At 34.1% G+C, this 26,528-nt stretch overlaps 2 protein-coding genes across 2 annotated transcripts; both read left to right on the top strand.

Moving 5' to 3' along the window:
• Positions 1-1,620: 1,620 nt before the first annotated feature.
• azin1b (antizyme inhibitor 1b) lies at positions 1,621-14,113 on the top strand. Its single transcript, XM_056479611.1, has 12 exons — positions 1,621-1,807; positions 3,555-3,698; positions 5,352-5,528; positions 5,631-5,804; positions 6,536-6,708; positions 6,861-6,989; positions 7,069-7,150; positions 7,236-7,310; positions 7,444-7,609; positions 8,957-9,072; positions 10,350-10,567; positions 13,001-14,113. The coding sequence occupies exons 3-12, from the start codon at positions 5,427-5,429 to the stop codon at positions 13,074-13,076; spliced, it is 1,311 nt and encodes a 436-aa protein (XP_056335586.1). The 5' UTR covers positions 1,621-1,807; positions 3,555-3,698; positions 5,352-5,426; the 3' UTR covers positions 13,077-14,113.
• Positions 14,114-15,915: 1,802 nt separating this feature from the next.
• Positions 15,916-26,327, top strand: rrm2b (ribonucleotide reductase M2 b). Its single transcript, XM_056479749.1, has 9 exons — positions 15,916-16,042; positions 17,890-18,039; positions 20,221-20,337; positions 20,442-20,575; positions 24,852-24,946; positions 25,041-25,174; positions 25,319-25,423; positions 25,498-25,611; positions 25,699-26,327. The coding sequence occupies exons 1-9, from the start codon at positions 15,995-15,997 to the stop codon at positions 25,849-25,851; spliced, it is 1,050 nt and encodes a 349-aa protein (XP_056335724.1). The 5' UTR covers positions 15,916-15,994; the 3' UTR covers positions 25,852-26,327.
• The last annotated feature ends 201 nt before the right edge of the window (positions 26,328-26,528 follow it).

Below are 26,528 nucleotides of genomic sequence, written 5' to 3'. Positions count from 1 at the left end.
TTAATATTCAATAAGCCAGCTCAAGTGCTTATACTCAATTCATTCCTTTACAAAATTACTGCATTTTAGATCTGGTTTCTTTAAAAATTTATTCTGCCTGATTGATAGACTATACGATATAAAGTGGGTCTCAGACCAGTCAAGAAGCACTGAATTAAATTCTATTGTTCTGCACCATAATTTTAAAAAATGAGCATTTATATACCAAGTTTAAAAAAGTTAATTATTCTTAGTAGATGTCTTTTGAATGTACAATATAGATATGTTTATTTGATGTGTTTTTTGTCCATGGGGTACTATGCTTCCATAGCCATTTATTTCTTATGAAAGTCAGTTGCTAGCATGTCCAACATTTTTGACAAAAAAAAAAAAATAATAATAAAATAAAATAAAAAAAATATATAATATATATATATATATATATATATATATATATATATATATATATATATATATATATATATATATATATATATATATATATATATATATATATATATATATATATAAAACAGAAAAAGAAACTCATGAAGCTATACCACCCAAGGGTCACTATATGGTGAGTAAGTTTAATTTTGGGGTGAACTATTGCTTTAATATAGAAGATAAACAGTTAACTGAAGATAAAAAGTTTACTGAAACAAGACCTTAGGAATAAGCATGTGCATTATAACAAGCTATTTGTCTAAAATTAAGCTTTTTAGTCTGTTTAGGGAATTATCATTCTTTGGCAGAAAAGCTAGAACCAAAAACCTAAAAATAATAACCTTTCACCCAGCAAACAGCCATGGAAATAATCGCACCTTACAGTGTTTTGTTTGTTTATGTATTATTCGGTGTGTTTGTTATGACAGCTTTGCCAACTGCGCACCTGTACTTTATGAATCAGACACAACACAACCGATTTTCGAGGACAAATGCAGTCTCCTGACAAAGTGCAAGAACAAAACATTTTAAATTACATTTAGTATATCTGTATTATTCACCGTAAATATAGTGTACAATATACCTATTTCATGTGACAAAATACTAATTTAAATATCTAAATATATTGGTGTATTTACCTACATTTCTCCTTTTCATTCTGTGAAAATATCCATAATGTGTCCACAAAAATTTGCTTAAAAGTACAAAAACGCTGGGTTGTTTTAATACATGTGTGGTTAAAAGATGGACAAACCCAACCGTTGGGTTGAAGTTCTTGTTTAAAAATTGAACCCATTATTTGAGTTTGTCCCTATTTTTTCCCAAATTTGGGCTGAATAACCTAGCTAAAGTGCCTATAATAGAAAACAAAGGAAAGATAAGGCAGTTGTTTAGCGTATATATATAAACAGACTCCACGTTGGCCCGTACATGTTCGAAGGAGTGTACTTTACCTAAAGGAATTTGCTAATGAATCTAAGAAAAACATAATTTCTTCTAGTACATTTGACCACGCCCCCTGCTCTGAGCGACAAGCTAATCTCATGAATATTATTCAAACTAGGCTCCTCCTCAGGACCGGAGCCAGACGTTAAGCCAGTCAGGTAACCTGATTAATAATCATAAGCAGGCTTTCACGCTAGGATTTGTACCGTTAGGCCCCGCCCCTTGTTCTCAAACAAACCGCCCGCCTTCCTCTTCCGACCATTTCTGCGTGAGTCCGACAGTCAGGGGCGCTCTCGTGTTCTACCGAGCCTTCTTCACCCAGGCATATGGCACATTCAGCCTCCTTTCTTTCTTCTTTTTGTGTCCCCACAACTCTTTAAAAATTCCGCCGAAAAAGAGAAGACGATTTTCCAAATCATTCAGGCCGTTATCTCACGTAAGTACCGCGTTTTTTGTTCTAGTCTTCTTCCCGGAAAAATCCGCCGTCTGCTGTGACACAACATGGCGGTTAGTTGTAGTGGCGCTTGTTATACAGGCAACGGCAATGCTGCGTGAAGGACAACGAGAAATGGATTTTGAACTCACAAATTATCCGAATTAAACCTGTTAATTGATACAAAATAACGAACTGTCTGAGAATGACGGGTGTAGTTGGGTAAATAGTTAGTGAGCTAATACAGTGGACCAAACCCAAGCGCTTACGACATGTCCTATCAGGTTATTGAATGACGAATGTGTTATACATTATTAAATATATACTGATTTACTGCGTGGTGTTATCAGATAAGACATTTATATGTGGTCACGACCTACATTATGATAGGACTAGTTATGTATTTTACGATTTTGTTTTCTTCTTTGAGAACAATTGTATTCGTGATACGTTAATCCATGCCAAAACTCGAATTAACATGCAATATCAATGTTTATTGTACCATAGTAACATGGCGTTAGTAAATATTGGGAAATATTCTCTTTTTAAAATAATAACTTTTTTTTTTTAATTGACCAGCTAAACTTAATCCCCCTAGAGCCTGACGTATAAGATACTTTTCTCATTTAAGATATGAGATCACTTGAAAACATTCGTTTTTCTGGATTTACTGGGTACAGTTTTGAATGGAACAGTTATATTTTTTTCCAAATCTTAAATACTAATACTGTAACGGTATTTAGAACTGCTTCTTTATTTAATTTTTACAGAAAATGGCAATTGGTCAGAAAAACATGTTTTGTTTGTTGCTATTGTAAATCTTGATTAATTATTCTGAAGTTGTAAAAAAACATGTATAAAACATGGCAACATTTTTGTCATTTAATTAACATGCTCTAAATTGCATTTTATGTAAAATTTAAAAGAAATATCTTAATTTAGGTTCAAAAAAGATGAAAACATAATCCAATGTTTAATGAGAGATATAATGATTGTTGTTATCTTGGCGAACAATGGGTCAAAACAATCAGATACATTTATGAAATGGAACGAATAACTTATTGCCTTAGACTCCAGATGAATATATTTGAAGCAAGGTGGAATCCAATTCTTAAGAATTATACATAACTTACTTTAAACATACAACATAGATTTAGTAAACAGCCACATTGTTTAAACGATAAGCATATGAGATGCATCTCTGAGTGTTACGTTCTAATAAAAAAATAATATGCTTTCTAAAAAGTTTGAAACATCTGTGAGATTGAAGAATGTATTAAATATTTTCGGTCTTGTTGATAATTTTGACTCCAATAGGAATTAATTAATCAATACTAAAAACTGTAGGCTTTACAGAGTTAAGCTGGTGTTGAAAACAAACACCATGACCTCTGATAAATGTTCAACAAGTTACTTCATTTATTGATCCCATTCGGGAAGATCCAGATAAGACAATGTTGTTTAATGCTTAAAAACGAGAACATGGAGTAACAGATTTCCCAGGTCTGTTTAACTGGTCAAGTGCAAAGTACAACAGCATATAAGTAGTTACTTGATTAAAAAGCATTGTAGTCTACTATAATCCAATATAAAGCACCTGGTAAGGGAAAGTGGTTACATCTCTATAGTTATTTAAAAAATGCACCAACCTGTCTGCCTACATTTTTGTTGTTATATAACATTATTAAATTGATCAGCTGCTCTTGTAAATCAGATCCTGAAATCTACACCTGTTTTTGTGACTCCACAGGGCTCCCCACTCTCTCTGCGAGTGTATAAGCGCTACCCAGAAGGCCTAGGGGAGGCCCTCTACCGCGAGCTGTTCGACTTCAACGCTGAGCCGCCTTGGGATCCTAGTTGATAGCGGGAGAGGACCATCTCCCACGTTGTCCATGTGAGTCTATAAATATTAAACACGTAACTTCTAAATCACTGGTTGTAGACAATTATGTAATAACATCATTTATTTAATTGCACATTAAAACTAAATTCTGCACTCATCTAAGGATTGTTTTTAGTTTTACATAACTCTATCGGTGGCTTATATGCAACACCTTTGTCCCCCATTTAAACCACACAAATCCATTGGTAATACCATCAAATGCTCTATTGTGCTTCAAAGCTGTAGAGATTTATCTTGATTGGTTGTGAGTTAACAAAATAAAAAAGGGCCACATTCTTGAAGCCTCTGTGCTGCAGTCATCTCTAAAGATGGACTCATGTGATGTCTTTTCTAGTTATGTGATTCGTTTTCCCTGCCTCTTGTGCTTATTAGCCTTGTGAACCCTGTAGTAACCACATTTAGATCATTGATGCCCTTATGGTGACTTTGAACTTCCTGTACAAAGTTTGATCATAAAAATAGATGTTTTGAAATATGCGAGTTGGCGTTGCGGTTTTATGGCTTGATGTGAAGGTTTGTCTGTAAATATATAAGAATGTTTGAATGAGGACCTTTTGATTTTCACTACAACCTGTTAAATTAAAAGTTTGGTATAACTTGAAGAAATTCTAACAGAAAAATATTATAATTATTATACAGTAAAGTGTACTTGGTGGTAGTATTAATCATAAAAAATATAATAATAATAATAATTCAATCAATAAAAGAAATATATTATAATTATACAGTATAGTGTACTTATCAAAGTGATAATAATAATAATAATAATAATAATAATAATAATGCATTCAATTAATAAAATAAAAATATTATAATTATTATGCAGTCAAGTGTACTTCTGAAAGTGGTAATATTGATGATGATGATGATGATGATAATAATAATAATAATAATAAATTCAATTAATAAAAGAAAATATTATAATTATTATATAGTAAAGTGTATTTTACAGAGTGGTAGTATTAAGAATAATAAATAAAATAATAATAATAATAAATTCAATTAAGAAAAAAAAAACATAGTCAATTGTACTTCTCAATGTGGTGGTATTATTATTATTATTATTATTATTATTATTATTAATGATAATAATAGATTCACTTTTAATAAATTGTAAACAAAAATATTTAAAAAATTAACCTTAATTTTAATGGTAACAATGTTTGAGTTCCTTAATGTAATTTATTTGTTAAATTGTATAAATGTACTTGTAAAACGTAATTATTTTTTATTATTTTAATTACACAACTGAGTCTTCTGAAGTAATTTTAGAATATTTATCATTGATCAAACTGAAACTACTTGTATAAGTTTTATATCTTATTAATAAGTTATAAGTTTTCAGTGTTGTTGTTACTAGTAAATTTTTGTACAATGAATGATTAAGAAACAGTTATGACTATAAGTTATATATTGAATATTTAGTGTAAGTGCTGCCATTAATATAGCCAATTCTGCTGATAAGGCATCAAAACATCAATAAATAAATGGCACAACAGAATTTAATGTAGTGATTAAACAAGAGTCCAGAAACATTCAAATATATAATCCAGTGTTAAGAAACGAGGATTTTGTGGAGCTCGTATTTATTTGTTATGCAATATGTTGGATTAAATTACTGTGCATTTGTTTTCACCTGAACAGTTTGTTGCATACCCAGAATACCCCAGCGGCTCAGTAAACTCTCTATGATTGTCGGATTTGCGGAATACGGTTGAGATGAAAGGATTCGTTGATGCACCAAACTACTTCATTGAACTACTTGAGGGAGGAACGACCCTTGAAAATGTTATTGACAACCACATATATGAACAAAATCTGGTAAGCTAAACTGTCACTTGACCACCATGTTCAATTATTATGATTTTGTTTTCTTCAATTGATTTTTAAACTGATTTTAATTCATTTATTTTTTGTCGTCAGGCTGAAAAGAATGCATTTGTTGTGGCCGACCTTGGGGCCCTAATGCGACAGCATGTTGTCTGGAAGACCACCATGCCTCTCGTTCGACCCTTCTACCCAGTCAGTTGTAACAGCAGCCCTGTAGTCATTGAACTTCTGTCTGCACTTGGTGTGGGATTTGTCTGTGCAAATAAGGTAGCATTTTATTTTATTGCTATTTAAAGCTATTAGATAGCTTTTGAATTGTGTTTTATTTATATATATATAAAATAAAACATCTATCTATCTAATATATATATATATATATATATATATATATATATATATATATATATATATATATATATATATATATATATATATATATATATATATATATATATATATATATATATATATATATATATATATATATATATATATATATATATATATATATATATATATATAATCATCATACCCTGTGAACATCTTTACCAGGGCTGTCACACACAGTCCTGCAGCGTTCAGTTCCAGCCTTGCTTCAACACACCTATCTGTAGGTATCAAACAAGTCTAAAGCACTCAATTAGTTTGATCAGATGTGTTTAATTGTATGTGCAACTAAACTGTGCAGAGCTGCGGCCCTCCAGAAACTGTGTTTGACACATGTGATCTATACCTTTACTCACATTATGCTTTCAAAAGACCTTCAAAATAAATTTGTAGAGAGACGCAGGTTAGGAGAACGCTACAAAAACGTTTCAAAGGCTGGAAAGGTTATTTGGAGTGTGGTTTTGGTTTCAGGCTGTATGGCAAATAAAGTAATTATTTCAAAGGGGTATGATGATTTTTCTATAGCCACTTTATATATGTGTGTGTATACGGAAGTATCCTTTTGAATTTTGAGGCACATCATCTAATAGAGATGTGTTTTCTTCTTTCAGGCTGAAACTACATTGGTACTCAGTCATGATGTCCCTCCTGAAAACATCATCCTGTCTGGAGTTTGCAAGCAGCTATCACTGATTAAACATGCAGCTAAGACTGGCATCAATTTTTTGTTGTGTGAAAATGAGGCAGAGCTTCGAAAAATTGCCCGTGCACATCCTGAGGCCAAGTAAGTTGCTGTTTTTTAAGGTTTTTATTCAAAATGGCACATCACATTTTCAGAGAATAATAGGCAGAATTAAACCGCGTCGTGGCGAGAGAACACTGTATAATTATTTTTATATTGTTAATTAATTATTTCTGAAACTGTTGTCTTGACAGGCTTCTGCTTCAAGTGTCTACTGAAGCACAGATTGAAGAAGCGAGTGTGACCATCGGTTGCTCACTGAAGGGCTGTAGACACCTTCTAGAATTGGCCAAGGAGTTGAATGTCAGTGTGGCTGGAGTCACGTAAGTCTGCTGATCAACTTCCCAATTATGCACTGTGGCTTTTCATTACATATAATGAAGTGTTTTTTTTTTTTAACAGGTTCCAGGTACCAGCATCATGCAAAGATCCCCAAGCATACACCCATGCACTTTCAGACGCCCGCTGCATATTTGACATGGGGGTGAGTGGTTATTTGATTGAATTTAGCGGTTATTAAGAAATTGATGTCATCTCTGTTGGGTGCTGAATCTTTCCTCTCTCTGCAGAAGGAATTCGGCTTTGACATGAACATCTTGGATATTGGTGGAGGATTCAGTGGTTCAGAGTTCCAGCTGAAACAGGTGCATGTTGTATTTGTAATTTTGATATGGAGATGTATGTATGTATGTATGTTTGTTTGTTTGTTTGTTTGTATATGTATATTAATTGATGTAAATGTTATTTGAAAGTTTTATTTCATGTCTGTTTGCTCAGGTACATTCGGTCATCAAGCCCTTGCTTGAGGCTTATTTCCCCTCAGAATCTGGAGTGAGCGTCATTGCTGAACCAGGAAATTTCTTTGTGTTTTCCTGCTTCACCCTGGCTGTCAATGTTATTGGCAAAAAAGCAGCATACCAGGATCTCCATACCAGCACTCACGGTGAGTCCCATCATATTTCATATACAGTGCTCAGCATAAATCCCATTTCGAAAATGAGTATTTTTATCCATTTCTCAGGTAATATAGACAAAAAAATTGAAATTGGTGCTTCTAAAAATTTATTTATTAAGCAGTTACATCCATTAAAATAAGAGTTTGGTTACCTAACATCTTTAAGAATGGAAAAATTAAATATTTAAATTTAAATGAGTTATTGCAAAAAACCTACAATGTTAAATATTTTTTATGTTTCTTTTGATCTTTCCTATTTATTCATTTTATTTGATATTTTCCCTCAATATTAATTTAGGTGTTATTTTTGGACTGATTTATTTTGTTAAATTAGTTCCCATTTTGATTTTGATACTGACCAATCTAATGTATTCACCTTATTCTCCGCGTATGAGTGGGCGCAGCCATTTGAATCATTTTGGCTCGAGACTTCCGGTCTCATTCAATTCTATTCATTTTTAAACGTTAAAAACAGCTCGTTTTGCTGCTTGGGGTTGCAAACTGATATTTTCTTATTATTTTATTCTACTTTGTCTGTATTGTCATGCAAACACTTGTTTGTAGAGTAAGTAGTTTGACCGTTTTCTGCCATTTTATTATTCCTAGTCATATCTCCCATAGGCAGCTGAATTGGAAGTTCCAAAACAATCGCTAAAACGCGCGCACTTCCGCATTGAAGAATAAGGTCAATATGCACAAATTTATTAATGTAAAGCATCCTATATAAAATATTCAATTGAAAGGGATCTGTGAGGGGTGTACTCATTTACCCTGAGCACTGTATGTGGCACTATATAACGGTTATTAACAGGTTATTAGGGATCCGTTCACAAGTGGTCAGTTGTTAAGCATTACATTGTCCACCTATTATTAATGTGTTCAGATGTATCTCCTGTGACCTTGTTTTTATCTTTCAACACACCCTGCATCACTTTTAAGGGAGCACACGGTGTGACATGATTACTATTAAATAAATTAACCCATGTTCTGCTTCTAAGCCGACTGAAAATCAAACTAGTTAAATGGAACTGGTGGCTACTACTGTTTACTAAAGATTGTTTGTTGGGTCTATTTGAACACATTCAACCACATGAGCATTTACACTATGAATGCAATCTGAATGAATGTATTTTCATGGTAGACAGTGGAAAATTTGTTTTCTACTTCACTTTTGAACAGATTTATGAAAAAGCATCATATGGATGTAATATGTTTTTATTTATGTGGATTTTGTCATGAAATAGCTATAAGTTGCTGATGTGGGAAAACATAAATGAACAAACAATCCTAACATTAGGTGTAAATGGTCTTGTATTGTGTTTTTTGCCATTCTAGATGAGCTGACCTCTAGCGATGCACCAGAATTTGTGTATTACATGAACGATGGTGTTTATGGATCTTTCATGGGGAAGCTGTTTGGAAATATTATCTCCACTCCTTCTGTCCACAAGGTCAATGTCGCACATATAGAAGCACATAAGTTCAAGTTTATATCTCACAATTCTAACTTTCTTTTTCTCAGAATTTCTTTATATTAACCCATTAGTAAAAATGACAAAACAAAGTCAGATTTGGCAGATGTAAACTCTGTTCCTGACTGTTTGACCCTCAATTCTGACTATTTTGCTCTGAATTGAGATATAAACGTGCAATTCGCAAGTTATAAAGTCCATTTCTGATGACTATTGTTTTTACAATTGCAAGTATATATCTCAACTCTGACACTTTCAGATTTAAAGCCACTAATAAAATGTTTTGTCCTTAACCAATGGCAAGCAGAATGAAAAAATAAAATAAAACTTAAAAATAAAATCGAACTTTTCTTCTTTTTTTTTTAAACTCAAGACATGATGAATTTGTGTACACAAGATCCTTAAAAATGATAGATTTTTTTTTATCCAAAGTAAACCTTACAAAAGTCTTAGATTTTTATCTTGTGTATTATTTATTGCTTTTGATGTTTATTCATTGTCATTTTTTAATTATAGAACTTTTTTTTAATTATAAAATGTGATATTTAGAAAATGTTGTAAATTTGATCTGGTTTTGGAATGAAATAATAGCCAGAAGAAGCTGATATGGCAATAAATTCAAAACCCTCAACTCTAACTTTATAATGTGTCATTACAATTTTAAATCTCACAATTCAGGATTTTACCTTAAACTTGAATGATATGAACTTGCATTTGCGAGGAAAAACAGAATTGTGATATTTTTAAAAAAAAATTAATTTATATATGTACAATTGTGGGGGGGAGAGTCTTGGTAATAAGAAATAATTGAGAATAAAACTTGCGATTCTGAATTTTTGACTACCAATTATATGGTGAAAAACGTGGTTAATTTCTTATATGAAATTTTCTCATTGCTGACTTTGTAACTTGCAATTGTGTGTTAGGAAAAATCTAAATAATTCTGAGAATTTGCAATTCTTTGTTCTCTGAGTTGTGAATTTGTCATGCAGTTCTGAAAAAAGTCTGATATCTAAGTGTTTACATCCCGCAGTTCTGAGTAATAATGTCAGAATTGTGATTTTTAAAATCCCAATTCTAAAAATTCTGAGATGCAAATTCTCAATTGCATGAAAAAAAAAAGATTCAGAAAAAAAATCGCTAATATTTTTCTTGATATTTTTGAGAGGCAACCTTCCAATCATACGTTTATACACATGCATCACATTTACACCAGTTGCCTGAGAATCTCAAACTGGATGTGTTGTGTTTTTCAGATATCGCTCACCCTAGATGAGCCAGTGTTCTCCAGCAGCTTGTGGGGCCCATCGTGTGACCCACTGGACCAGGTGGTGGAGCGTTGCCTTCTCCCAGAGCTCGCTGTTGGGGACTGGCTCATTTTCAGCAACATGGGGGCAAGCGGTCAGGACGGGCCAGCAAGCTTCAGCGACACAGACCAACCACCTGTGTATTACACCATCTCCACAGATGACTGGTGATTAAGAATGCTCTGCATTTGACCTTTTGTGCTTTTCACACACTGTTATTGTCTTCCTATTTTCCTTTCACCAATTCCATAGAGTGATGTTGAAAGTTAAAGCATTTCTGTGAGGTCTTATAAAAGTCTAATATTTAAACATTTTTTTTTTCCTAAAACAAATTTCTTTAGTGAACACAATACTTTAAATAATATTTTAAAAGTCTTGATTTAATGGCTTATGTCCTTGTAATGGCCAAGGTGTCTTCAAATGTTTTAAATTTCAAAAGCAAAAATTTAGACCTGAAGAAGGCTTACAATTACTTACATTTTGTGTTGTAGGTCTTAATTCATTTTATCAGGTCTTAATTATTTTATGTCCTTGTATAGCTACACAATCAGGACAATACCCATATATACTCATTCATTAATTTTCCTTCGGCTTAGCCTCTATTTCATAGCCTGCCACAGTGAAATGAACCGCCAACTATTGCAGCATATGTTTTACACAGCAGATGCCCTTCTAGCTGCAACCCAGCATTTCAGCAACACTCATTCACATGCACACACTCGTACTCGTAAACTATGGACAATTTAGCTTACCCAATTTACTTAAGCCTCATTCACACTATGAGGGACTAGCAGCGGCAAAGCGACAAGTGTTCGTTCATTTCAATGAAGTGTTAGTGTCTTTCGGTGCCCTCCGTCTAAGTGAGCGACAGCGACCGTTGGTGACAAGGTTAAAAATCCTTCAACTTTATGCAAATGAAGAGCAACTTTACTGGTGCTCCTATTGGCTGTTGCTCAAGAGAGTTCGCGTGATCTTCTTTCAGATCACTCAGAGGCTGGTTGTATTCTCCGTGCTGTAGACCTACACAGACCTGCGTTTCCAGCAGGTTACCACCCAGAGACATGGTGTGAATGAGGCATCATACTGCATGTCTCTGGACTGTGGGGGAAAACGGAGCACCCGGAGGAAACCCACGTGAACACGGGGAGAACATGCAAACTCCACACAGAAATGCCAACTGGCCCAGCCAGGACTCAAACCAGCGACCTTCTTGCTGTCAGGCGACAGTGCTAACCACTGAGCCACCTTGCTACCCCCAACACCCATCCAATTACTAACAATTTATCTCAATGTAACTCCATTTATCGATATGGTTTAATTATCCTTCTTACAATAACATTTGTTAAAAGTTGTGCATTCATTTTATTATTAGAACAAGTTCTTAACTTTTGACGCAATATTTATAATGGCTAAGATATTACTAAGTTGAATGTTTTCAGTGGGGCAAGTGCAGAAATTTCCACTGGCCTATTAGTAAAAGTCCTTAATGTTTATCCCTGTATAAATCAAAAATTTTTATTCAAATAATGTCTTAAGGCCTGTGCACACCGAGACGTTTTTGTACGTTTGACTTGGGAGATCTGCGCGGGACTGAATTTTTAGTCCCGCTCACTCCAGGTTTTATTCCACACCTGACCGCTCCCACTGTATATTCAGCCTTTGTTCACCCGCTGCCTGACTTGACAGTTCCCGCTGAGTTTAGATCTGGTTTTCAAAATCTCACGTTAAAATTGGGTACTACCAAAAGAGACAGATAACAGATAAAAGTGTAGGTTGTGCAAGGATTGAAGGCTAAATGTCAGTTTTGTTTGCCCCTTTGTGATGAGACATGAGTGCCGCCTTAAACAGTGACGTGCGCTGAGGTTTGTGACTGGTGAGGCACTGACTCTTTCAAAGTCAGGTTTACAAACCATATCCATTCAATATATTTGCCTACTACAGATTGTGTTTCATATATCATATCAGCATTATTTCTTATTATACACATAGCAGGTACATATTAAGCCAAGGAAGAATGTAATTTATATAGTGATTTTTAAAAATGCCTCCCAAAAAACACCAAGCTGGATGCTACAGAGTCTAGACAGCCTATAACAAGCAACACAGCACCACAGCGGATGCACACGCTCTCTCTCATTCACACACACATACAGCACCACGGCAGATGCGCACTCGCTCTATCTCAATCGGGAACGCTGTTGTTAGACAGCCTGCTCCCATTCAAATTACACCAATTACCAAACGCTACCGCATTACCGACCGCTACCGCGTTTTATTCACAAATTTCTGCAGACCTCTACTCTAACCTGCAGAAACCTCAAATGGCATAAGTGGCATTGTAGTTTTTCTTTCACTAGTCCAAATATAATTGGATTATAACTAAATATTTGACAAACATAACTCTTAATATTTTAAATTTAATTCATAATTGTCTTCAAAATGACTTTATATCTCACATTTCTGACTTTATAACATGTAGTTGTTGCATGTTATCAGTTTTTATTCTCAGACTTGCATGCTAGGAAATGTAAACATTCTCTTAAATTTGACTGATACCTGCAGATTTAATAACAGTCTGTTTTTTTCCCCCTTTTTTCCAGGTTTGAGATGCAGGAGGCTGGAATTTCTCTTGACGACACCATGAAAAACCTCTCATTGGTCCAGTTTGGCCTGTAACACAGCCAGTCTCCGTCCACTAACCACTGGACATGTGAATAGAGTCAACATTCCAACAGTCATGGGTGGAAAAATGATGTTCGTTTTGGTGTGGGGGAGGAAAAAACAAAAATAGCTTGATGTTACTGGTCAAAACCTAACCGATTGACATTGTTACCTCAGTTTCTCACAAAAAGGCTCACTTTGCTTATTGCTCAAAAAGAATGACAAACAAAACAACATATAAAATAACATATGCAACAAAATGGATGACTGTGGAGATGGCACCCAAATCCTTGGGTTTCTTAATCAAACACAGTTTACACAGATGTTCAACTAATTTAATTTTATTATGTATACATATATAGATATAGATGACCTACTAAAAGTCTTGTAAATGAGTTGTCTGTTCAACAAAGATGCATTTGTCTCAAATCAGGATAGCGTTAGATGCACAAATAGGACCCTTATTAGTGTGTGAACAAGTGACAATTGGTTTTGCAATCTGTCCTTTTTCTCTTTCGCATTTTACATGGTTTTCTAGAAGTAGGGGGCTTTCATGTCGCTCCTCATGCCAAATTATGGTTTCCTCATTACATGTGGTGCGTCACGTGACAGTATTTCCAAAGGTTATATATATATATATTTCATAGTGCTCTATGGTTGAGTGTGCTGTAATAATTTGCAGTGTCCCTTTTAAAAGATTGGCAGGTGTGAATTGGTTTCTCTATTGTATATTTTTTAAAACTAAAAACCGAAATCTGCTCTGAGTTTTTAGACATTTAACTTAAGGACATTTCACCGCAATCGGATTAAATGCTGCAAGGCACTTGCTCTCAATCTAAAACAGTCAAATCAAACAGTGTGTATTATTTCAGATCCATGTTTTACCTCTAGTGTGTCTAGCATGTCGTCTGAGTTTGATTATAACAGCTGTTTTATAAGATCATGCCCCTTAGTGATGAAATACACCTTTTGTCTGAGGCACTAATGGACCATTGCCTGTTTTTGACTGTAAAATTGTGCTTGTAAAAGTAATTAAATCTTAATTTAATACATGTCTGTGCACATCCTACTGCTTTTTGGTGTGTGAGTGAGAGAGTGAGAGAAATGTGAAATTAAAAGCATTGAAGCTTAGATTAGGACTGAATTCATAAATTAATATACAAGCTGCACAAGACTGCTGACTGTTCATATACAGTATATATAAATATACATACACTGCTTGTTAACGCAAATTTCTAATCAGCCAATCACATGGCGGCAACTCAATGCATGTAGACATGGTCAAGACGATCTGCTGCAGCTCAAACTGAGCATCAGAATGGGGAAGAAAGGTGATTTTAGTGACTTTGAACAGCATGGCTGTTGGTGCCAGATGGGCTGGTCTGAGTATTTCTGAAACTGCTGATCTACAGGGATTTTCACGCACAACCAACTCTAGGGTTTACAGAGAATGGTCTGAAAAAGTGAAAATTCAGCAGCAGTTCTGTGGGCACAAATGCCTTGTTGATGCCAGAGTTCAGAGGAGAATGGCCAGACTGGTTTGAGCTGACAGAAAGGCAACAGTAACTCAAATAACCACTCGTTACAACCAAGGTATGCAGAAGAGCATCTCTGAACACACAACACATCCAACCTTGAGGCGGATGGGCTACAGCAGCAGAAGACTACACCGGGTGCCACTCCTGTCAGCTAAGAACAGGAAACTGAGGCTACAATTCTCACAGGCTCACCAAAATTGGACAATGGAAGATTGGAAAGAAAAACGTTGCCTGGTCTAATGAGTCTCGATTTCTGCTGCGACATTCAGATGGTAGGGTCAGAATTTGGCATCAACAACATGAAAGCATAGATCCATCCTGCCTCGTATTAGCAGTTCATGCTGGTGGTGGTGGTGGTGTAATGGTGTGGGGGATATTTTCTTGGCACACTTTGGGCCCATTGGTATCAACTTAGCATCATGTCAGCGCCACAGCCTACCTGAGTATTGTTGCTTACCATGTCCATCCCTTTATGACCACAGTGCACCCAGCTACTGATGGCTACTTCCATCAGGATAACACACCATGTCATAAAGCGTGAATCATCTCAGTTCAGTTTCTTGAATATGACAATGAGTTCACTGTACTGAAATGGCCTCCACCGTCACCAAATCTCAATCCAATAGAGTACATCCTTTGGGATGTGGTGGAATGGGAGATTTGCATCATGGATGTGCAGCTGACAAATCTGCAGCAACTGTGTGATGCTATCATGTGAATATGGACCAAAATCTCTAAGGAATTTTATCCAGTACCATGTTGAATCTACGTCACAAAGAATTAAGGCAGTTCAGAAGGCAAAATAGGGTCCAGCTTGATACGAGTAAGTCAATGTCAATTGTACGTAATAAAGTGGCCGGTGAGTATTTTATTTTTATTGAACCAGATCAGTTTTGAAACCTCTGGCCACAAGGGAGTGCTAGAGAAGAAATGTGTAGAATAAAAGTATAAAAATAATCCAAATATACTTAAATGTGCTTTACAGTACAATAATGAAAAAAAACTAATGATGCAACTTAAATTGTTCTCGGAATATAACGTCAGCCAAACGATTTAAAATAAATACAGATTTCTAGACACTTGTTATTATTTATATTAATAAATATATATAATAAATATAAAAACGAATTGAAACAATTAAATATTTTCTTACAATTTTATTTAACCATATTTTAGAATGGGGCTACGAGTTTGATTATAGTTGCGGGTCATTGGAGTCAATGAGTGGTTCTAAATAAATATATTCGCTTTATTGTGAGGCGAGAATGAAAGGGTTAATATCTATCTTGAGAGGAACCGTGTAGGAGGAGCTTCAGTCTCAGTATGTAATTTTCAATGACAGTCGACGAGCAGACACCGCAGCTTCACTGCTGCTGACCAAACACCATTATAAACATGAACTCCTGCACAAGCAACACTCCGACGGTTATTACGGGATATCAGGTAAAAATACACACATTTACTGCGTTTAAGCACGAGTTTGAGGCCTGCGAGTACATGTTGAATCTGCCTGAGTGATTATTTTACGATTGCTAGCTTTCATAACAAAGAGCCCTGCGTATTACATAAAAAAGACAGTTAATAACGCAATAAATAACGTGTCTGTTAATAAAAATAGTCGAATGTATCGTGTGTGTAATGCCTGACAGTAACGTATAAGTAAAATACTTGACAACATATGTTACGTATCACGATATTTGAAATTAAAGCTAAAAATAATAATATTAGGTCTGGATAAAGTGAATGCATGAGTATTTGTATAAGTTTTTTTAAGATAAATGTATTATAATATAGCTGAAAATTAGAATCTTGTCCTTTAAATCACCTGAGATAAAAAGTGTCCTTTAAATTTTTCGTAAGCAGATTCGTCATCACTTTGCTTCACGTTACTCAACCGTTTCTCATCCATCTGCTGGATTTAGATAGGAATGTATTTTCTTATTATGATTTTTGTGACCTAAAAGATAACAATAATAGTAAATAATGATATACACTTTCCCTGTTTCCCTGTATTTTTACATTTTTTATAGAGTACATTAATTAAAAAGATGCGGTTCTTCTGCATCCCAAATAAAATTTGAGAAATAAAAGTTTTACATAAAATATATACCCGACCAGTGACCTCGAAATTTGTTAATGGTAATTTGAATTGTTGTTATTGTAAAACAATCTGGAGTCTTTATTTTTTTTTACATTTTAACAACTTTATTTCTAAATGTGTATATATATATATAAATGTGTGTGTGTGTGTGTGTGTGTATATGTGTGTATATATATATATATATATATATATATATATATATATATATATATATATATATATATATATATATATATATTCAGATGCAAAAACCTCTAAGTGCTGTCTCAAATTTCCATCGAAAATGTACATTTTTCTCAGCCTCCTTTGTTTATGTTAATTTATTTTACTTTAAAGACCAGAAAAATGACTTGAAGAGTTCAGATGCAAAAACCTCTAAATGCCATCTGAAATGTTTAGAGGATTTTGCATCTGAACACTTCATACAGTTGAAGTCAGAATTATTAACCCCCCTGAATTATTAGCCCCTCTTGTTTATTTTTACCCCAATTTCTGTTTAATAGAGAGAAGACTTTTTCAACACATTCAAAATATAACAGTTTTAATAACTCATCTCTAATAACTGGTTTATTTTATCTTGACAGTAAATAATATTTGACTAGATATTTTTCAGGACACTTCTATTCAGCTTAAAGTGACATTTAAAGGCTTAACTAGGTTAATTAGGTTAACTAGGCAGGTTAGGGTAATTAGGCAAGTTATTGTAAAACGATGGTTTGTTCTGTAGACTATAGAAAATAAATATAGCTTAAAGGGGCTTATAATTTTGACCTTAAATGTTAAAAAAAAAAAAATGAATAAGTATTAAAAAAAATAATAATAAAAACTGCTTTTATTCTAGCCAAAATAAAACAAATAAGACCATTTCTAGAAGAAAGAAATATATATATATATATCAGATATACTGTGAAGTGAAAATTTACTTGCTCTGTTAAACATAAATTGGGAAATATTTAAAAAAGGAAGAAAAAAAATCAATGAGGGGGCTGATAATTCTGACTTCAACTGTATATATATATATATATATATATATATATATATATATATATATATATATATATATTTTGTCTCACTGTATAAATTGTTTATACATATATTTGTATTTAATTTAGTTTTACTTTTTCCTTTATTCGTTTTTGTATCTATCCTTTTTTATTACAATTTATCTAATAACACTTTTCCTCTGCAGAACGGTCACAAGGATGTTGACCGAAACAGTGTTGAAGATGAACCTCTGCTCAGAGAAAATCCCAAGCGATTTGTCATTTTCCCTATTCAGTATCCAGACATCTGGAAAATGTACAAACAAGCACAGGCTTCTTTCTGGACGGTTGAGGAGGTAAACATTACATTTGATTGACATTTGATTTAATGTTAGGAATATTAGTTTGCCAACTGTTTGTTGTAAAATAAACAAACAAACAATTAAAAGCTCTTACGTGTTTTGTAATAACTCTTATACTTCAAAAATCAACCCAAAATGTTAAATTCTGACAAATTCACAACCATAAATACAAAGTTGTATCATTAGTTCTAATTCTGCAAAAACAGGAAAATCTACATCACAGATGAAACAAAACTGTTGACTGTAAAACTGGTTGGTGAAAGTTTTAAGGGGGCTGAGTAGAAATATAGGGGGGCCACAGCCAAATAGGCCTAGCAATGCCCATGGTCACATCACAGGTTGAATCTGAATTATAGTTGACCAGGGGTCTGTTCTTCGTACCTCACTTACATGATCTAAGATGATTTGGCAGGTCCTGGATCTTTAAATCTTGATAACTGATCTCTGGCTAATTTGGTTCTTCAAACAATTTTGTGAATCATAATAAATTGTCTGGATGAACTGATCTGAGATCGCTGTGTGTGCTGTGAAGGACAGATCAATCAATCCTTGAAATTATTATCAGCAATGCAACTATTGGCTAATGGCACAGCAGTTTAATGACATCATCTAATTAATGTTCAATTATCCATGTGAGCAAAATTACATCAAATTCGTAGTACACGGTTTGTTAAATATGATACGCAATACATTTCAGCATTTATTGTGGGCTGCAGGCTTTACACTGTCATTTAGCAATTTGTTTAGTTTTATATTTAGAGCATATTTTCTTTATTATAGTAGCCTTTTCAAGTTCCTAATTGGCGTAAGAAATAACTTATAATGGCTTAAATTATTTTTGCATCAAAAAAGGATGCACACCTGCATAAATTGTTATTCCTAAAAAAAAAAAAAACAGTTGAATAGTGTGCATGTCTATTATTATACACAAATTGTAATAAAGCTGTTCGATACCTTATAATAGTACGTGTTTGTATCTAAAAGTCCAAGTTACAGTTAAATTCAGTACAGTTACAATAAAATTCTTTTATTTCAGAGTTTTTTTTAACTCTTTTACTATTTTCTCCAGTGTATTTAGCCTATAGGTTACTACTGTAAGAAATATTTTGTTGGAATGTAGAAGTTTAAATTCCGTTAGACAGGATTTTTATAAGGAGAGTGCTTTGATGGACATTTTTAAAAACGTACCACCAGGAAGAGTTTTACATTTTTTATCAAAAATAGAACTGAAAAACCATATTTAACTTTGAATTTATATTTTATATATTTGTCTAAGTAATTTATTTATTTATTTATTTTTTATATAATACGATTTTTTTTTTTTTAATCATGTAATAGTTTAATGTATATCCATTTGGCCACGAAATAGCCATAAGTTGCTGATGTGGCAATAAATATGTAATAAATAATAACTACTGTAAGAAAATATCAGCATTTGCTACATACTTTCAGTATTATCATTGCTTAAAATGACCCGATCTAATCCTGTTTATATGAAATAAGCTGCCGCTCCCGTGTAGGTTTGAGCTTCCAGACCTGTTGCTATGACAACAACTCTCAGTAGAGTTTTGAAGAACAAAACAATCTTGGATTGTAAATAACCAAATCTGGCTAATTAAGTAATCCACGTATGAAGAACAGACCCCAGGAGCTACAGAACACAAGTTCAACCATAATAGGGTGAAGGTCTATCATTTGCATTTGTTTTTAAGGCCTGTGAATGAGCATTTCAGGAGAGTTTAGAACATTTCGAGCCAAAAATTATAATGTTTGGAGGTGTAACAAAGATTTATTGTATTTAATTATTTATAAAGAATTGATATGATTTGTGTAAAACAAAATGTTTTTCTTACTTTGAATTTTTGTCTTGTTTCTAGTCCAAATATCTTCAACTCAAAGCTATAACAAGATTATTTTACTTAAGCCCATTGGCAGATCATTTTGGCAAGAAATGAGACGAAGCAACAAAGAAAGGCTTTTTTTGCATTTTGATTATTCAATTTCTGTACCTGAATACTGTTAGATGTCAAACAGGGCTATTCAAACCATCTTGTGAAACTCTATTCATATAGCTGTATTTATCACAGAAAAATAAAACTGCATTATCAGATTTTTCCAATATCATGCAGCTCTTCTGCTGAGTAAAACTCAAATCCCTGTAATGGTTTTCTAAAGGTGGATTTATCAAAGGATTTAACTCACTGGGACGGCCTGAAGTCTGAAGAGAAACACTTCATATCACATGTATTGGCTTTCTTTGCAGCGAGTGATGGGATAGTCAATGAGAACCTGGTAAGTGCATCTCCTTCTAACCTTCATTCATCAATGTGAAACCTCAGGAATTTTGATTGTTGACTAGATCAGTGTTTTTCTGTAAACATCTTATCTTCTGACAGGTCCAGAGGTTCAGTCAGGAGGTGCAGCTCCCCGAGGCTCGTTCCTTCTACGGCTTTCAGATCCTAATTGAGAACGTTCACTCAGAGATGTACAGCATGCTCATTAACACCTACATCAGGGATCTGAAAGAGAGGTGAGATGAACATAAAGAAAGCAGTGTCAGATATGGCTTGTAATACAGTTGAAGTCAGAATTAGTAGCCCTCCTGAATTGTTAGCCCCCCTGTATATATAGCCCCCCAATTTCTATTTAAAGTAAATAAGAAGTTTTTTTAAGCACATTTCTAAATGTAATAGTTTTAATAAACAATTTATTATAACTGATTTCTTTTATCTTTGCCATGATGACAGTAAATAATATTTTATTAGATATTTTTTCAAGAAATTAGTAATCAGCTTAAAGTGCAATTTAAAGGCTTAACTAGGTTAATTAGGTTGATTAGTCAAGTTAGGGTAATTAGGTAAATCATTGTATAATGATGGTTTGTTCTGTAGAGAATCAAAAAATATAGCTTAAAGGGACTAATAATATTGACCATAAAATGTTTTTTAATTAAAAACTGCTTTTATTCTAGCCGAAATAAAACAAATAAGACTTTCTCCAGAAGAAAAAATATTATCAGACCTACTGTGAAAATTTCCTTCTCTGTTAAACATCATTTGGGAAATATTTTAAAAAGGATTAACAGAAGGAGAAACATTCTGACTTCAACTGTAATTGTTTTCACACAGGTGGCAGGTGCAAGATTCAGTTGCACAGTGTTTGCTAACATCTTTCTTATGTGGTTTATGAGCAAACACGGCAAGACGTGTGTTTTTATTCAGCCACAGAAATATGCACAATATGCATAAAAGTGTATAAAAATACACTTAAATGTCTTTATGAAATCAAATTTTACAATGTTTATTTTGTTAGTGCACATTCTAAGTCTTAACGCTTGTAAACACAGGGTTGCTTTCCACTCACACTTATCGTCAGCATCTTTTGAGACATTTTTATGCATTCAAACCAAGCGATTTTCATCAGCCTTAAGCAGAGTGAATGCCAAAATCACCCCTTTGACGTTAAATGGAGATTAAAGGTCCCCTAAAGTGCTTTGAAATAGGATTTTTTTTTTATTCGATGTTTGATGTAATCTCAACTGAAAAATGGAGACCGGGTGGGAGATAACGTAGCTCCTCCCCTAAAAAAAACAGCCAATAACGTTTAGTTTTTCAGGCAGCTCTGCCAGTGAGAGGGATTGAGATCAAGCGCATCAAATGAAACGCAAATGAGAAGCACCTTGAAGGGGGCGGGGCATGTCAGATACTAGAGAGCATTTGATAGGTCAGATGATTTGATGAGAAACTGAAGTATGAGGTGACGTGAAAAAAATTGTTGATCCATTTAGCCAAAAGTGACAAACTGCAAGCTTTGGATGGTTATATCAGAGTTATGTTTTCTAAATGCAAATTTTGTCACTGTTTTAGAGCACACTAGCTAATAGATATCCTTAAAACTAACAGACAGAAACATCTAACATCTAAAAAAATATATTTTAATTTCATGGGACCTATCAAGTCATGAAAGAAAAATTAAATGAAACTCACCATTGATTCCTATTTGCTATTTATTTCTCCATAATAACTCCTGCTGACATTATTGTAGGTGCCGTTGTGTTTATCAAACAGCTCTTTGTGTTAACCAATGAAAAAAGCAAGTGAAACTGGACTCACTATAACTGTTTTGCGTTTGAGCGCCTCCAAGTGGTGTTTACTGTAACTTCAGCAGCTCCAGGCACCTTAACTGAAGTGCCAAAAGTATCTGGATGCAGCCTTTACGAATGCAAGCTGAGATTGCATCACTCAGCGATGCAATGTCAGACACAATGCACTTAATGGAGCGAGTGACGTCACTGTGAGGGGTAGGGTTAGGGGTGGAGTTAGGTGAGCCATTTAAAAAAACATTGGATGCAGCACAGATTGCCCTGCACCAGGTCTGCATCCAGACCCCTCTCAGTGTGATTGGTGGAGAAGTTTTTGTTGCGGCACGTCAAAGCACAAAAAACAAGCATGAAGTGTTTCTTCAGGCCCTTACGCCTGCCAAGTGGTGGTGTGCACGATCACATTGGCGTGCTTTTGATTAGCCATGAGGCGCTAAACGTTGGCAAAAAGCGTAAGCGAAAAGCATCCTGGTGTGCACCGGCCTTTAGGGTGAACAGTTAAAATTTTAATCAACTAAAAATCTTTGTAAATGAAAATCTGTAAATGAAAATCTGACCATTTGCTTCCGCTCTGGAATGAATTTTTTTATTGCATATTTTTATTAACATTTTAACTATTAATCACAAAACACATGGAAACACACCAACAGACAATGCCCATTTTAACAATGCAAAGCTAAAGAAAAAATAAATTAATTAATTAATAAACAGAATACGTATATACATGCCTAATAATAAAATTACAATAAATAAATAAAAGCAATAATAATAAGAAGAAAATAAAAAACAAACAAAATGAAAAAAAAACATATAAAGATAAAATAATAATGAAATACAATACATAAATTCAATTATGTCATACCATAACTTAAAATGCAGCTTAAAGAAACATCAATAATGTCTAAGTAAGGAGTCCAGACTTGATGAAAAGCCTCAGAGGACATATGAATGACACAGGTAGGAAATTCTAAGGGAATCATTTCCCTAATAATATTCTGCCACCCTTTTAAGGATGGGGGTTGGAATGAAATTTGACTGATTGAGTGAATCATGCTAAGGGACGCCCCTCCAACCATTAGTTTGCTGCCAGTGAAAGATGAGAGGAGAGCTGCAAGTTAATCCCCGCCCTTACTCAGTATTCCTTATCAGTTGGAAGCACATCATCATACTCAATAAATAAATGTTGATGTTTTATTAGAGCATCTGAAATGAAAAAGTCTTTATTGATGCACCAAAATGGGCTTGGCGGTAAATTGAATATGATAATTGTCACAATGTAATTTCCCTTTAATAAAATGATCACATATTTGTGATAAATGTTTGATATAGTGTTAATGTTTAAAGCTAAACTAAACTGTTCTCAATTGCATCAAAATGTCCATTTATCTGTTAGCATGAATTACGCTCAATAGCAGCGCAGTCCAGTTAAGGTCTGTTTACATGCACTGTAAAAAATGAATTGATAAAAAAAAGTCACGTCACAAATGTTTTTATATTACTTAAACTTATTTTAATAAGTTGATCATTCATTTTCTTTTCGGCTTAGTCCCTTTATTTATCAGGGGTCGCCACAGGGGAATGAACCTCCAACTTATCCAGCATATTTTTTACGCAGCGGATGCCCTTCTAGCTGCAAACCAGTACTGGGAAACATCAGTACACACTCATTCACACTCATACACTACAGCCAATTTAGTTTATTCAATTCACCTATAGTGCATGTCTCTGGACTTGTGGGGGAGCACCCGGAGGAAACCCATGCGAACACGGGGAGAACATGCAAACTCCACACAGAAATGCCAACTGACCCAGCCGAGGCTTGAACAAGCAACCTTCTTGCTGTAAAGCAACAGCGCTACCCACTGTGCCACTGCGCAGCCCATAAGTTGATGAGGTTTCACCAAACTTAATATTTTAGTCAGTTTGACTAATGTAAGTTAGAATGACTAGAAAATTTCATTTGATTCAACTCAACAATTTAGGACAGTAAAATCTTTTTTTTCTTTTACAGTGTACAAATGAGTAAATCATGACCTAAAGTATACAGCAGTAATGATGACATGTAATCACAGTAATTGTTGTTAAGCTAGAGCATTTGCGCATCTAAATCTATGATATTATTTGACAAAATTTAATTTTTTTATCAAATTAATCATTCAATATTTAAACGCAACCACAGCATACAGATGCTCTTGTTTTACTAAACATACATTTACATCTACATTTTGTCTTCAAAGTCAAGAAAGAAGCTTTTTTAATACAAAAAAGTTGTGCATCGGATTTGTAAAATGTTCATCTGGTGTTTTGTTATTTTCTGAAAATGAAAAGGTAGTTTAAATAAACAGTTAACCTTTTGGTTTCTACAATTTTCATTCAGGAGACTAAATCTGCCATTTATTGTGAAATAAAGTCACATTTTTTGTGATAATTATATTTAGAATGACTGGAAATGCTTGAATTATTTTTGGCCTAAAACGAACTACTATTGGTTTTTATTTTTATGCATTCTGATGTAATTCAATTCAATTTACTTTTATTTGTATAGCGCTTTTACAACGTATATTGTGTCAAAGCAGCTTCACATAGAAGATCATAGTAAATTGAAACAGTGTCAGTTCAGTTTTCAGTGTTTAAGTTCAGTTCAGTTTAGCTGATTCAGTTCAGTTTAGTAATGATTCTTTCTAAATCCAACCCTCTTTTTCTACAGGGACTATTTGTTTAATGCAATTCAGACCATGCCTTGTGTAAGGCGGAAAGCAGATTGGGCCTTACAGTGGATTTCAGACACAAACTCAACTTTCGGTATGTAGAAAAGGTTATTTTCCCTATAATAATGATAGATTATTTATTACCACACCTGTTAACAGCAGTGTTTGTGTTCTGTTGTGGTTTTCAGGTGAGCGGTTAGTAGCTTTTGCAGCAGTGGAAGGGATTTTCTTCTCAGGATCATTTGCTGCCATCTATTGGTTAAAGAAAAGAGGCCTAATGCCTGGACTCACCTACTCCAATGAGCTCATCAGCAGAGACGAGGTTAGGAAATATGCTATTGTTATCAGTAGAACCCATAGGTCATGTTTTGATCAAGGTTTATCCTCTTGCGTAGTGATAAAAATGTCGAGATTAAGTAAAAAACTAATCATCCATGCATTGATTGTGGCTTTTGAACCTTCACAGGGCCTACACTGCAATTTTGCCTGTTTAATGTACAGTTACTTAGTGAAAAAACCTTCTGTTGACCGAGTGAATGACATTATCGCTAAAGCTGTGAGCATTGAACAGGTAGGTACATTTTTCAGTACTCTAATAATATTATTTCAAGGCCAATTGTAATTACATCTGTTTGTGCTTTAAAGGAGTTTCTCACTGAAGCTTTACCAGTCAATTTGATCGGGATGAACTGCTCTCTGATGAAGCAGTACATTGAGTTTGTTGCTGACCGCTTGCTGACCGACTTAGGATTGCCCAAAGTCAGTATTTTATCAGTATTGGCTAAAGATTTGGCTCTGGTAATCTTTATAGTTTTATAACAGTGCTTTATCATTTCTGTCTCAAAGGCTTACTGTTCAGAAAACCCCTTCGACTTCATGGAGTCCATTTCATTGGAGGGGAAAACGAATTTCTTTGAGAAGCGAGTGGCCGAATACCAGCGACTTGGAGTGATGTCAAATGTGATGGATTGTGAATTTACACTGGATGCAGATTTCTGAAGAGCTAGAAGATGTTATTTATTTATTGGATGCTGTTACATTATGTTCTGAAAGTGAGACATGACAGTGAGCTTTTAAGGTTTGGTTTTATGAGTTTTGTTATGAGTTTTTCATCTGACAGGTGTAAAACTTCAAATTTCAGAGGTGTTTTAGATTAAAACGCAGCCAGTATTAAGTGTGTGCATGATGCTAACCCATGATTACATTAACTGGGGCTAGAAAAGGTTTTGGATTAAACCTTTTCAGTGTGAAAATCTATTATTTTGTAGGAATTTAATAAAAAAAATGATTTCTATTTCCTGGAACAGCAGGATGCAAACTGACATGGATAATCTCAGGTACCGATTATGTGCTTTAATGTTCATTCCATGTGGTCTGTACTACAGCCATAGTGAAAATGACAATGCCATATTGATACCATCTTGAAAATGAAATGAATACATGAACATTAAAACTTTAAATACTTTGTGAACAAATATGTGTGTTATTTTATTTGTACATTTGTTGTAGGCTGTTCAGATGATTGTGTTTCAATCATTTACATTTGTCAGGGTTTGTCTCAAACAGATCATGTGTGTGGAACTAGTTTTTTACGCCGTCTATATTAATTTGATTGGACAGTTGTAGCCTATAAAAAAACTGAAATCATTCAGTGTAGTGATATGGATCTGTAATGT

This window comes from Danio aesculapii, chromosome 19 (assembly GCF_903798145.1).
Source record: "Danio aesculapii chromosome 19, fDanAes4.1, whole genome shotgun sequence".
Taxonomy (NCBI): domain Eukaryota; kingdom Metazoa; phylum Chordata; class Actinopteri; order Cypriniformes; family Danionidae; genus Danio; species Danio aesculapii.
This window is presented reverse-complemented; position numbering and strand designations above follow the sequence as displayed.